Genomic DNA, 13,199 nt, shown 5'->3' with positions numbered 1-13,199 from the left:
GGGCTGTCAGTCTGTGCTTCTCTGGGAAGCCAGAGAGCTTGCTTTTTATCATTAATGCCCCTTACTGTCCTATTTATGTGCTTCTTAACCAAGTCAAATTCAAATGCAGTTTTTGATTGTAAAACTGATACTCAGCATACTTTTTCATCCTCTGTCTGTTGTACTTTATTTTTGCTTGTCTGGTTTGTTGGGCTGTTTTATATAACTTTTTTCGGAGGATCTATAATGTTCTGCATTTTTCATCATATTTGGGTTTTACAAGACTAGCTTTGATTGTGTCATGTATTAAGTATGAATTAGCTAATTGAATTATGCAATTTTTATTTCTAGGGGAGATATTAGGAATATTTAAAGTAAAATAAATCCTTCCCCCTCATTGATTTCATAACTAATCTAAGAGCTGGGGTTAGACCAGAGGTCTGCTGCTTTTTAAATAAAAAATAGATTTTGATGAAGTTGGTTTTCCCTTTGTAATACTTCACAACATTAAATACAGTTTTGGATTACATATTTAGTAGAGAGAGTTAAAAAAATTTTTTTTAACATTTATTTATTTTTGAGAGACAGAGAGAGACAGAGCATGAGCAGGGGAGGGGCAGAGAGAAAAGGATACACAGAATCCGAAGCAGTCTCCAGGCTCTGAGCAAGCTGTCAGCACAGAGCCTGATGCGGGGCTTGAACCCATGAACCATGAGATTATGACCTGAGCTGAAGTTAGATACTCAACCAACTGAGCCACATAGGCACCCCGAAATTCAGATTTTTAAAGAAGTTTCATTTATTTAAGTGATCTTTGCACCTAGCGTGGGGCTCAAACTCACAAACCCAAAATCATGAGTCACATACTCTTCTGACTGAGCCAACCAAGTGTCCCAAAATTCAGATATATATATGTATATATATGTTTTTTAATTTTTTTTAAAGTTTATTTATTATTTATTTTGAAAGAGACAGAGCACAGGCAGGGGAGGGGCAGAGAAAGAGGGGGACAGATATCTGAAACGGGTTCTGTGCTGACAGCAGGGCCCGACGTGGGGCTTGAAGTCACAAACGTGAAATCGTGACCTGAGCCGAAGTCAGACGCTTAACCACCTGAGCCACCCACGTGCCCCAAATTGAGATATTTCTGATGCAGTTTTTTCTCCTTTGGATTTTTATCTGAACTAAATATTTTGAGAAGTTATTTATTTATTTATTTATTTATTTATTTATTTATTGAGACACTAAAAATTCTCCCCAAAACACCACTTATATGGGGCTCATTTAATCCTCTTTTTAATTTATAGCTGGTAAACAGACTGAAAGCTTTCCCTCTGATCTGTGTCAACTAAAGGAGTGCATTAGTGTCTTATTCATGTTCACCAGGAGGGTTAATGAAGATACTCAGTTCCATGACGATATTCTTCTCTGGCTGCAGAGATTGGTAAGGAAACAGATAATTGAAGAATTATCTCTTATTATAGTTCTTTTTTTCAACAGCTTCTTCAGCTAATTCATTTAATATGTTAATTAGTGACATTTTCTTTGTTCATGACACATGGAAATAAGTTATACTTACCTAGTGTGTTATTAAGCACAAAGTGTTTTTTCTTTCTAATAAAGTTTAAGCTAAATAATCTTGGGGCTTCATCCTTGGGAAGAAATGGAAATGTGGGAAGCATGGTAAAGCAAAGATTAGGTACGTAGTTAATATAGGCCGCCGCTCTGAAAACTTCCATGTCATTTAGTTTTATCATCTTATGTTTGATGTTTCGTTAAAAGATTAAGAGAAAAAAGACAGGTGTCAGGATTTGGGAAACTTAAGAAAGATGTTAAGTGTAGTAGCGAAGGAAGCTTCTTTGTTTAGTGGTTTTCAGTGGGGCCGCCTTGGGTGTTTTTTTAATTTTCATGCTAGAGTTCTTACATATGTGGTAAGATCCCAAGCATACTTACTTGGATTTGAGAATCTGTTACAAACTGAGACTACATTAAACTACTTGGCTTGTATCTATTCATATGTGGCCAGGAACATCGGGAATTTGTCTTTTGTCAGATAATAAAAATTGGGTTGCAGGAAAATACTTACGATATTTTGATCATAGTACTCATGCGTTCATAGGCCTCTGTGTGTCTCTGTGGTAGAAAGTCACCTGTTCATAGTGTATCTTTAGGTATGTACTACATGTATGCTATATGGGTATATATGTGTGTAGTAGATCTCTGGTTATTCTTCTGAAAGATTCATGTATTTCAACATTGGCTAAGTGACTTACTAGACCCTTAGGTACATTTTTCTTCTTAAATAGTGAAACTCTATGTTCTTTCCTGTTCAGGTATCAGTGTTACAAAGAGTTGGCTGTCCTGGAGATCACTTCTTCCTTTTAAACCATATTCTTCGATGCCCGGCAGGTGTTAGTAAATGGGCTGTTCCTTTCATCCAGGTATGATGAATGGTTGTCTAATTTTGAGTGGGATGAGAGAGATTTTGTTAAACATTTTTTCCTGAAGAAATTGCTTTTTTTCCCTTAAGAAAGCTATTTAAAAATATTAATATTTAAAATAAAAATTTAAAAATACATCTATATATATATTCGTATATTCATAGGAGTTTTTATGCTGAAACTTCTTGAGCCACCCTAATTGATGAAATTAAGATAGAATTATAAGAGTTCCCTTGTAGTCTGGCTTGGTAGGTTCAGTAGTAGTTAATTTTGTAAAATTTCTGTGCAGGAAGGCTCACTAGGACTTTTTTGGTAATACTCAACACAGCTTTGTAAATTAATCCATCTCAGTTGGTACAGACGAGGCAGACACCTTGAGCATCTCAGTTCTTTAATACTAGCAGAGATCCGCATCTGTGTGATGATCAACTCTCAAATAATCACCTTCAGTGTTGACTACGTGGTTCATGGTTTCCCCTCTCTGTTGCTTGCCTTTGGGTTGTTCTGTTACTCACAGCAACCACTCAGATGGGTAGAAGCCAAGTGCATGCCAAGTTCAACTTCTCCACATTACCTTTTCTTCAGTATTTCTGGTGGTGAGAAGTTTGAATCGTTTTGGGTAGAAGGAAGATTTTTTTGTTTTGTTCTCTCTTTGGATTAAAACAGCAGCATTGTCCTGCATCCTGTCTGGTTACAGTGGTCGAAGGACAGTGCTTAGCGAGCGCTGCTCTTGGAGGACAGCGGACTTCAGTACTGCCAGGTAGCCCGCCAGCTGCGCCCTGCTCTTGTGGATTCGGCGCTAGTCCATCTTTGTTTTCATAACCGCTCCCTTTGTCAGGATGCTGGTGAACTAAGAACGTGGATACTTGGGTTGTTGGTTTTCTACAGTATGCTTTTTCCTTTTCTGATTTCAGATCAAAGTGTTGAATAACCCGTCAGGGGTCTTTCATTTTATGCAGTCCCTTGCTCTGCTAATGTCGCCTGTCAAGTAAGTGTGGAAGAGCTTTATGAAGTAGAAATTGAAATGCTTCTTTCTACCAAAGGATTGGCTTCCTAAACTGCTCAGATCCAAAGAACTGCTAAGGGAAGAGTCAGCATTCCAGAATTTAATATTGTGGATTTTCTTTGGGTTGGATACCCTTTGTCCCCAGGTGACCTTATTAACTGCTTATGTATAAACAATTAAGCTTTTCTGGATGCCCCTTTTTAGTGGGTTTGCCTCTCCTATCATATATGTCATTGTGAAAGGTGCCGTGGGGAGATCGGAAAAATCATCTTTTCCTTAGAAGAAGACATTTAGAGTCAGAGAGGGAAAAGCACAAATTGCCAAGCTGCGATTGGCACACTAGCACTGAAGAGGCTGAAGAGAGGAGGGTGGAGCCATGGAAGAAGGTTCTAGGTGCATGAGCTGGATTGCAAGAATGGGGCGGATCTCAGCAGGAGTGAAGGCAGTGCTCTGAGGGGCAACAGGCAGTGGCCCCAAGCACAGGTGCAGATGGCTGTGCAGAGGACAGGCAGGAGATCAGTGTGGCTGGAGTGAAGGACTATGTGGGGGATGGTCAGACAGATGAACAAGCACGGTGACTTGGATTATCGAAAGGTTTGACATTAAGACAGAGGAATCTAGAATTGATATGGTCTGGGCCTGGCAGCAGTTGAGGACTTTTGAACAAAGGTAAAAGTCGTATCAAGGAAGGTTAGGATTGACTGAAGGCAGAAGAAGATGTGCTTCTGCTTAACTGAATTACAGGTGCAGACTTTTGGCTCTCTTGGCTCTGGATCCTAACTCACCATCCGGAGGACACTTAACTGGGGAGAAAGGCACAGTCTGTCTAGGTGACCTTGAACAATGTTACTACCACTTGCACTCAGTCCTAGAAAGCCCGTCTGCCTCAGAGCCTGAGGTGGGATCATGGTGGTGGGAAAAAGAAGGAGGGGTACCTAAGGTCATGTTCCCAGAAAGGGATTAAGTAGCTGGCTAAATAAGGAAATGGTGGGAAAGGGGTGGTTCTGACATAACCCTGTAGATGTCTGAGCCTGACTGACTGTGAGGGCACTGGTGCTGATAGACCCAAAAGACAAAGGAGAGCCGTTTTATAAGGAGAAATGTCTGAGGTCATTGGGGGCCTACAAGTGACAGATACCAGTGGACATTTGGGGCTTCAGGACTGGAGCTCCTCAGGTTGCAAGGGCAGCAGTGGACCTATAGAGCTGGAAGTCATGGGAGAAAGTTTCTGTAACAGGAGGGAATGGATGAATTTTTCAGGGTCAGGCCAGAGGGGAAGGAACAGGGGGCTGAGAACCGTGTTGTGGTCCAAGAGGAGAAACTTCTCTAGTTATACCTGCTCCTCAGATCTAGCCAACACCTTGTGAAGTCTGGCTGGCAGGAATTCTCTCCAGTTCTCTCTGCCTGGGTACAGGGGGGCTTCTGCAACCTGTGGTAGATACGATTTTGACTTAATGTTTTTGCGTTAGATGTACTCTTTTGCCCTATACAAGCTTCTGAGTTACCTGCAGATTGTCCTTTTTTTATTCAGTAAAGCATGGTTCCTAAAATCGTGTACCTGGCAACACTTGGCAGGCCTGGCTCGAGTTAAGGTACCGCCACGGTCCGTACGTGTCAAGGTCCCAGGGAGTGTGGGGGCTGTGCCGGCATAACCGCACTCCTGCAGTGACTCGTCATGACTAATTCAGAGTGGTGGAGGTCTCTACCCCCAATTTGTAAGCTTTTAGCTTCCCTGAGTTTTAGCCAGTTCTTATTTCTTGTTACTACTTTAAGCCATTTGAAGACTGGATGGATGGCTGACTCTTCTCTAGGGTGAGTAGATGATCCAGAGTGTGTGCATGTGGGCTTTCTGCGTTTATGTGATGGCTTGATTTCCCTTGTCCTTTAGAAATCGAGCAGAGTTCCTATGCCACATGAAGCCCAGTGAGCCAAAGCCATCCTCCTCGGGGCCTGCGTCTGGGACCTGGACACTAGTAGATGAGGGAGGAGAAGAGGTAATTTGTCATGTCTGCCTTATTTTGGTTAATCATTTTTAAGCTTCTCTTATGTGCCATGCATTGTTTCAAGCACTTTTCACATAGCATCTCATTGACTTCTCCCAGTAGCCACAGGAGGCAGGTACTGATGGGATCCCCACTTTACAGATGAGAAAACTGAGGCGCAGGGGGTGAAGGATTTTTCCCAGATCATAAGGTCATTAAATGGTGGCGCCTCTAGAGCCTGTGTTCTGAACCAGTGTGCTGTGTTGACGCCTGTGTGTAGAATATCTTCCTCTTCAGCTGGGAGAATTTGGAACCTGGGAATATTTTCATACTCTATAAAATTTGCATTAGGATTTTCTTTTATGTAGTGACAAGTTTCTGGACTGGGAGCCGGGGCTTACCTAGGTTCTTCCTTTAACTGTTACGAATACTTCTCATCCAGATCTTCTCATTTGAAAAGTAGAACATAGTTCTTTATTCGTGATGAGGATTGAATGATCAAAATCTAGTTTCTCAAGATAATACTTGTTGATTTTTCTTTCTGCTGTATACAGGGTTAGTGTATTTGTAAGGGGTTCTCCCTCCAGCTAGTTATCAGCCCTAGCGCTTTTTTATGGTCCACATCCTGATTTGATGTGCTGTCCAGGATGGCCAGGGACCAGATGTACTGAGACTCCTGCTTTTTAAAAGGAGTTGACAGATCACAACAGACAGTTCTCAGAATGACAGCCATGGCAGGTGTGGGGATCATGTCTGTATTTACCCAAGTGCTCATTCAGGAATGGGAAGCCCCTTCACACTCTTCTTACTCTTTAGACATCTTTGCTAGAGACTGAACAGTCACCTTGGAGAGAGTCTCTCAGGAGCTGGTGCAAATCGGTCTTTTAAAGATTGTGGTGGAACTGTTTTTTTTCCCCCAAGAGTGTTCTCCCCTGAGAGAGAAGTCTTTTCTGTGGTAGGTTTCCTGCATTTACTCCCAGAAACAGATAATGATTGAGGACCCTGCAGTGGTACCTGGCTGCTGGTTAGCACTCACTGATTGTTGAGTGAATTCCAGAACTGGGGGAGTAGATGAGAGGGTTGAGAGTGCTGTTGGCTCTATAAAGGCTGTGGGGAGGAAGGCATGCCAGATCCGCCACATCAGTGGTTGGTTGACGCTGGCTGCCTATTGCAGCTGCCTTGGCAACTTAAAACTCTTGCCCAGGCCCCTGGCCAGACATCCAAGTGCTTCAAGGCCTCCTTGGTGATTCTAAAATACAGCCAGAGCTGAGAGCTACTGCTAGTAGAGCTGACGCTTGCTTGTTAGCCATTTAGGACCTAAAATGGAGGGGGAAATGAGTGGCTTGGGAAATTACGAATGAATCACATTAGTCCCTTGCTGAAGTTGAGTGAGAATCCTCAGGATCTCTGCATTTTTCATAGCGTTCCCTTTTGAGTGTAGCATGTCTTAGGACACAGATCAGCTTGATTTCTAAGTGACTTTCGTGCCGCGTGTCAAACAAGAACCTCAAAGGCTTCGCCTGTGGAATCGCTACATATGACCTGTTATTCTCTCCTGCTCTGGCAGCACCACCTGACAACGGAGCCTCAGTTATCTATGGCAGATACAGAAATTGCTTCGCTATAAGGCAGTTAAGTACTACAGTAGGCCTTGATTTGGGGGCAGGAGACCTGTAGCTAAAATAACTGGGACTCAGTATGTGGCTCTTTAATTGATGTTGTCAAAGCAGTGAGCTTTATAGTAAGATTCTCTACTCTAGAAGAACTTTTTTTGTTTAAATCTTCTTTGGGACGGAGATTTCGTGAGAGCAGTTTCGGCCGCTGAAGGACGGACGTGACCCAGATGCACATAAAATTGTGCTTGCAATTTCGGGGGGTTTACAGCCCATCTGTGGAACTGATGCTGGGAGGGGAAGTCCATGAAGACACATGGTCCATGATGTACCACTCATGCCTGTGATGATTTAGCTCCTGTTGACTCTAGAGCACGGTGCGTTCTCATCAAATCAGCTGACGTGATTGTGCATCTTTTCCCTTAGGATGAAGACCCTGAGACCAGTTGGCTGCTTCTTAATGAAGATGACTTGGTTATCCTTTTATCACAGTTTCCATTTCATGAGCTCTTTCAACATCTTCTTGGGTTTAAAGCAAAAGGTAGACTGATTTCTTTTGTCCTGTGTAAAATGTGGTTCCTGATTCAGGTTCCCCTGTGCCTGGCCATACTGAACAGAGTTGGTTGCATCAGACCTCAGTGAGATTTCCTTCCTTTCTCTGGTGCTTGTGATTTCCCACTTAGTGCTGAAACGTAGAGAGGTCACCTAGCTTGCACATTGCCCAACTTTCATAAATTGTTTTCATTTTGCACTTTGTCCCAGGTTTCCCATCTCCTGTTCACAGAGGAGCCAGAGCAACGGAGATTGTTATTTTTTCTGCCTTGGCTTAGTTTCCTCATTGAGGTATTTACAGTCGTATCCTGCAGTGTTTTTTCATAGCATTTATAATTTTTTCCTTTTCTCTGATTAACTTCTAGGTGATTATTTACCTGAAACAACAAGACCTCAAGAGATGATGAAAATGTTTGCGTTTGTTAACTCACTAGTGGAGCTTCTGGCTGTGGGGTTAGAAACGTTCAATAGAGCGCGCTATAGGCAGTTTGTGAAGCGGATTGGTTACATGATCAGGTAATACTGCCGTCGGTACATCTGTTTCTATTTGCTTTCGCCTTAGTCAGATGTAGATACTGTGAAATTGGGATGATGGACGTTTTCGTGTACGCTTCACATCTGACTGATCGTAAAAGTAAGAATTTTTTTTTCACCACCTAGCAGGTGGGAATTCTGTAAATGCTTCCAGTCAGGATATTTGGTTAATTAACTCAGATTTAACTGGTTTGCTAGGTAATTGTCCTTAGAGTCAAGATCCTCAAAGCAGTTGCTGGGTTGAACGTGGCCAGAGAAACTGAACTTGGTCAAGGAAGATGAAGCCTCTTTCCTTTTCCTTCGCTCCCTCTTTTCCTTCTACCTCCCAGCCTTTGCCTGGGAATTGCCACCTAGCGGTAGAAGATTGGCAGCAGCTCTTTTGTGTCATTGTTTCCCTGTTTTCTCTTGTATTTATTCTTATTCTGATTTTGTGTTAAATACCATTTAAAGAAAGTTGCAAAGACTTCATCAGCGGCCACTATATTTGAACTAGGGAAAGCATTATTTATTTGATTGAAAAATGAGTTTATGCTTTTATTATCAAGTACCAATAAATTTTGACAATATGTACTGCTTTTCATTGAATTAATTTTGTATCCTCTTTTCTGCATCATTAGTTTTTCTGTATTTACTGGGTCATTCCCGATAGCATATAAATATGCTGTTATTTCTTCCAACCACCCTTCTCTCCAAAAAAACCCTCTAAAACTTCTCCCCCTCTTCGGCTTTGTTTCCAAAACAAAATAGATTGTAATTAATTTATTTTAGATGTGTATCCATCTGCCTTGTAAAGCCAGGTAAATGATTATAGGATGCCCTGAAAGGCTGGAGGGTGCCTTTAAGGGCTTGAGAAAGATGATGGACATGAGATGGTGGGAAGAGGGATGGCTGGTGACTTAGAGAGTAATTTCTTAAAAGCTAAAAGCCTATCTACTTATTGTCAGAAGTCCAGACATTTATTTGCTTATTCTGCTTGGTGTAAATAAGGTAAAATCTGTCCTTGGACTCGTATACATGATGTAGGATTGAGTGCTCGTTATGTGCTGGGAATATACCTCCTCATTTTATTTTCTCAATAACTCTATAGGAGAGGCATTGTTATTATTGCTTTAAAGTCAGTATTCCCTCTTTATATTGTTTCTATGTAAATACTTACAGCTGATTATTGTAGCATATTATGACTATTCTTTCTTTGTTTTCCATCTGCTTACTTTTCTTTGTATCTATCACAGATTCTTCTCACATCTTCCAGCTGTAGCATACTTTCTACAAGGTCCCTTTCTTCAGGTCATCTGTTGGTTCCAGGTTTTTCCCTCCATGCTTGCCTGAATGCTCCACAATCAGGCTTCCCCCCAGTACTACCCAAACAGCTCTTAGGAGTGACGGTTGCTATTGAACTTTGTTGTACTGATCCGGTGACCGATTCTGAGTCTTCCTCCTCCTTTACATCTTTCACATAGTTTACATGGCTTTCTCAGAGTTGCTCACTTTCTCCTTAAGACACTTTCTTTGCTTGGTTTCCAGGATCCCACATTCTCCTGGTTTCTCCTCCATTTTACCTGGCTGCTCATTTTCTGACTCTGGTCGTTTTCATCCTCACGTCCCAAACTTCTTGATGTTGGCGTGCCTCAGGGCTCATTTCTGGACCTCTTCTCTCCCATCTAAACTTGCTCCTGGGACCTCATCTGTTCTCATGTCTTTAAATACCACCTAAATACTGTTAGGATTGTCAGAGTTCTATTTCCAGCCCATGCCTCTCTCTTAACTCTTAAGCTTGTAAGTCCAGCTGCCAAGTCAGCACCTCTCCTTGGGTGACTCATGAACATTGTAGTTTAATACACCCAATGGGCCTCCCTCTTCCCGCCTCCCACGCTGCTTCTCCGTGGCCTTCCCAGTTTCGGTAAGTGGCAGCTTCATTCTTCTGGTCGCTCTGGCCAGAACATTTGGTGTTATCCCTGACCTTTCACACCCCACATCCAGTCTAATGGCCAGTTCTGTCTACCTTCAAAACACCATCTGCCATCAAATCTAAGATGCCACCAATTCTGAAGATGCATTTATGTGTCTCTAAGAAAGAAAAAGTGTTACCAAAATATGGCATGTTAGCAATTTAATATACATTCCAATCGCAGGGATTGTGTGAAAGTGTGAAATGTTCATCCTCTTGAACCAATGAAACATGCTATTTCCAGAATCCAGCCGGAATTCTCACCTTCATTGCTACGACTCTAGTTCATTCTTAGGTATTTCTCCCTAATTGTAATTGTCATAGCCTCCTGACTTACCTTCCTGCTTTGCCTTGCTCTCCCCCCAGCTTATTCTCACAACAACCAGTGTTCCTGGTAAATGGTGAGTCAGTTCATGTCACTCCTTTGCTCCCAGCCCTGTTCAGAGTAAAAGCCAGAGTCCTCACAGTGACCTCCAGCAGCCTTCATGGTCTGGTTTCCTGTCACTTTTCTCATTTCCTCTCCAGCCAGTCTCCCTCTCACTTACCTTGCTTTTGCACACTGGCTGCCTTACTGTTCCTCCAACATGCTGACCACATCTTGGAACCTTCATTGCTGTATCTTCTTCTTTTTTATTTAAAAAAAATTTTTTTTAATGTTTATTTTTGAGCGAGAGATTGAGAATGAGCGGGGCGGGGGTGGGGATCATGGGGCAGGCAGAGACAGAGGGAGACACGGAATCCGAAGCAGGCTCCAGGCTCCGATCTGTCAGCACAGAGCCCGACGCAGGGCTCGAACTCACGAGCTGTGAGATCATGACCTGAGCCAAAGTTGGATGCTTAACCGAATGAGCCACCCAGGCGCCCCTGGTGTTTTTTCTTCTACCTGGGGATGCTCTTCCCTTAGATATCCCTGTGACTTCTTCCAATGTTTACTCACGTGTTCCTCTTCAGTAAGGCCTTTCCTGCTCCCAACCAACCCCCTTAATCTGGCCAACTCCAGAGAAACATTATTCCTCTCTCCTACGTATTTTTCTCAGTGTCACTGATAACTATGTGACAGACTATATTTCTCACTTTATTTTGTTTGTTGTCTGTTTGTCCTCCCATTAAATGTAAGCCTCATGATGGCAGTGTTTGTGCCCCATTGAATTCTTTTCAGAACTTAGAAGATAGTAGGTGTTCAGTAAATATATATGAATAAATTTGTGTTTCAAATGTAATATAAAGGTGTCAGGATTGAGTGCATTAACAAGAAGTGCCATATTGCCTGTCTTCACACTTAGGATGACCCTTGGTTATGTGAGTGACCATTGGGCACAGTTTGTGAGTCACAACCAAGGCTTGGGTTTGGCCCAGCAGCCCTACTCTGTGGAGAAACTACAGGTTGAATTTGATGAGCTGTTTTTGAGAGCTGTCCTCCATGTGCTGAAAGCCAAAAGGTAAGGAGTATGATGGTAACTGTGGAGAAATGGCTCTCTGACTAGTGAGAAAGATTGGCGTGAAAGTCATCGACTGTAGTAGATGTCTTATTTTTTAATGTTTTTTTTTTTTTTACATTTATTTATTTTTGAGAAACAGAGTGAGAGAAAGCGTGAGCAGGAGAGGGGCAGAGAGAGAAGGAGATGTAGAATCCGAAGCAGGCTCCAGGCTTTGAGCAAGCGGTCAGCACAGAGCCTGATGTGGGGCTCGAACCCATGAACTGTGAGATCATGACCTGAGCTGAAGTTGGGCGCTCAACCAACTGAGCCACCCAGGCGCCCTTGTAGTAGATGTCTTATATAATGTCGAGGTGTATTTCATCTGCTTCTTATCTTGGGCAAATTCATGGGCTTTAGTGTCCTTATTTATAGTGGTGACTGAAATGCCCTTTCTTTAATGTTTCTTTCAATCTTAAAATAACCCAATTGTGATATCTCAGTTTTGCCACCCCTGAACTTTTGGGGTAGCCTAGAACAAGGTATGAATTCTGTTTCACACCCACTCAGTGCCTGAGTGAGGCAGAGTAGTGCACAGTGCAAATGATTTGCCAGTTTTATTGTTTCAGTTGTCCTACTTACTCTGAGGGTTTCAGGGTCTAGGATTCTTATGGGTCCTGGTCCCCTGTCCTGTCTGTGTAAATGCCGGCTTCTGATCATGTTGTCTTCTATTGCTGCTTATAGCCCGGGTTACATTTGAGGGTACCTCCTGCACTGTCTTCCCTGAGCTTCTGGCCAAGGGTAGGAGCGAGTTCTGCTAACAGCCCTGTGCCCTCTGCTAGGAGAGGTTTGCTGGCCTCCACCTTCACTCAGTTAACTGCCAGCTCTTCCCCACCTTTGCCTTCTTCTGAGCTATGCTCCCTCTTGCCATGGGTCTCATAGCTTCACCCCGTATTTATTGCGTGTTGTGGAGGGGGTTTGAGTCTTGGCTATTTACTGTCACCTTGGGCAAGTCACCTAGTGTTCGTGTCCTCACTTTCTTCATTTGTAAAATGGAGAGGATGATGCTACCTGTTGTGTTGACCTCATGGACATGTTACCAGGATGAAATGCAGTAATGTATGGAAATACTTTGTAAACCCTGAAGGACTTTTTAGGTGGTAAGTGGTGGTGGTTCTTTTGTGGTTTTAGATGAAGAATAGGATAAGTGCTCGCTTAGAGAAATATCAGAATTCCTTGACTAAGTCTTAAGCACTTGTAGGCACTCAGAAGGCATGGATCTAAGATAAATAGAATTTGGGCTTAGAAATTTATCTTTAGGTTATTCGTCATACATTCTGTGTTATCCATAAATTCGCTTGTCTCATGAGGTACACCAGATCCTGTGCAGAACCCGGCCGGGGGATCAGGAATAGCCTACCATCTCTGCTCTCATCACTTATCCTTGCACCTGCTTAGCTGAGATGGAAAGTTCTCGCCATAGCTACTAGCTCTTAGATTTTGAGCTGTGAACTGTCCTCTAGTATTATATCTGTAATTCACAAAGATGATAATCATTTTAAACTTTAAAATATCAAGAACTGTTACTCTTGAGTATAATTTATTTTAGGAAAGAAATTATACGAGAATCAGATATTTAAAGCCATGATACTTAAATTTATTTGGCACTCCAATAGAAATTTCTGATGTGGTTATCCCCGAAAACAAACCCAAAAGATAGCCAAAGCCT

General features: G+C 42.4%; 1 protein-coding gene across 1 annotated transcript in view; it reads left to right on the top strand.

The window, feature by feature from the left end:
• EPG5 (ectopic P-granules 5 autophagy tethering factor) overlaps positions 1-13,199 on the top strand; it is a 108,256-nt gene that overhangs the window by 13,695 nt on the left and 81,362 nt on the right. Inside the window, exons 4-10 of the mRNA XM_086682878.1 lie at positions 1,287-1,423; positions 2,313-2,420; positions 3,335-3,408; positions 5,315-5,420; positions 7,448-7,562; positions 7,939-8,089; positions 11,339-11,494. Of these exons, the coding sequence (XP_086539004.1) occupies positions 1,287-1,423; positions 2,313-2,420; positions 3,335-3,408; positions 5,315-5,420; positions 7,448-7,562; positions 7,939-8,089; positions 11,339-11,494 (847 nt within the window). The remainder of the gene's footprint in view (positions 1-1,286; positions 1,424-2,312; positions 2,421-3,334; positions 3,409-5,314; positions 5,421-7,447; positions 7,563-7,938; positions 8,090-11,338; positions 11,495-13,199) is intronic.

This window comes from Puma concolor, chromosome D3 (assembly GCF_028749965.1).
Source record: "Puma concolor isolate L17-30 chromosome D3, mPumCon1.1.hap2, whole genome shotgun sequence".
Classification (NCBI taxonomy): Eukaryota; Metazoa; Chordata; class Mammalia; order Carnivora; family Felidae; genus Puma; species Puma concolor.
This window is presented reverse-complemented; position numbering and strand designations above follow the sequence as displayed.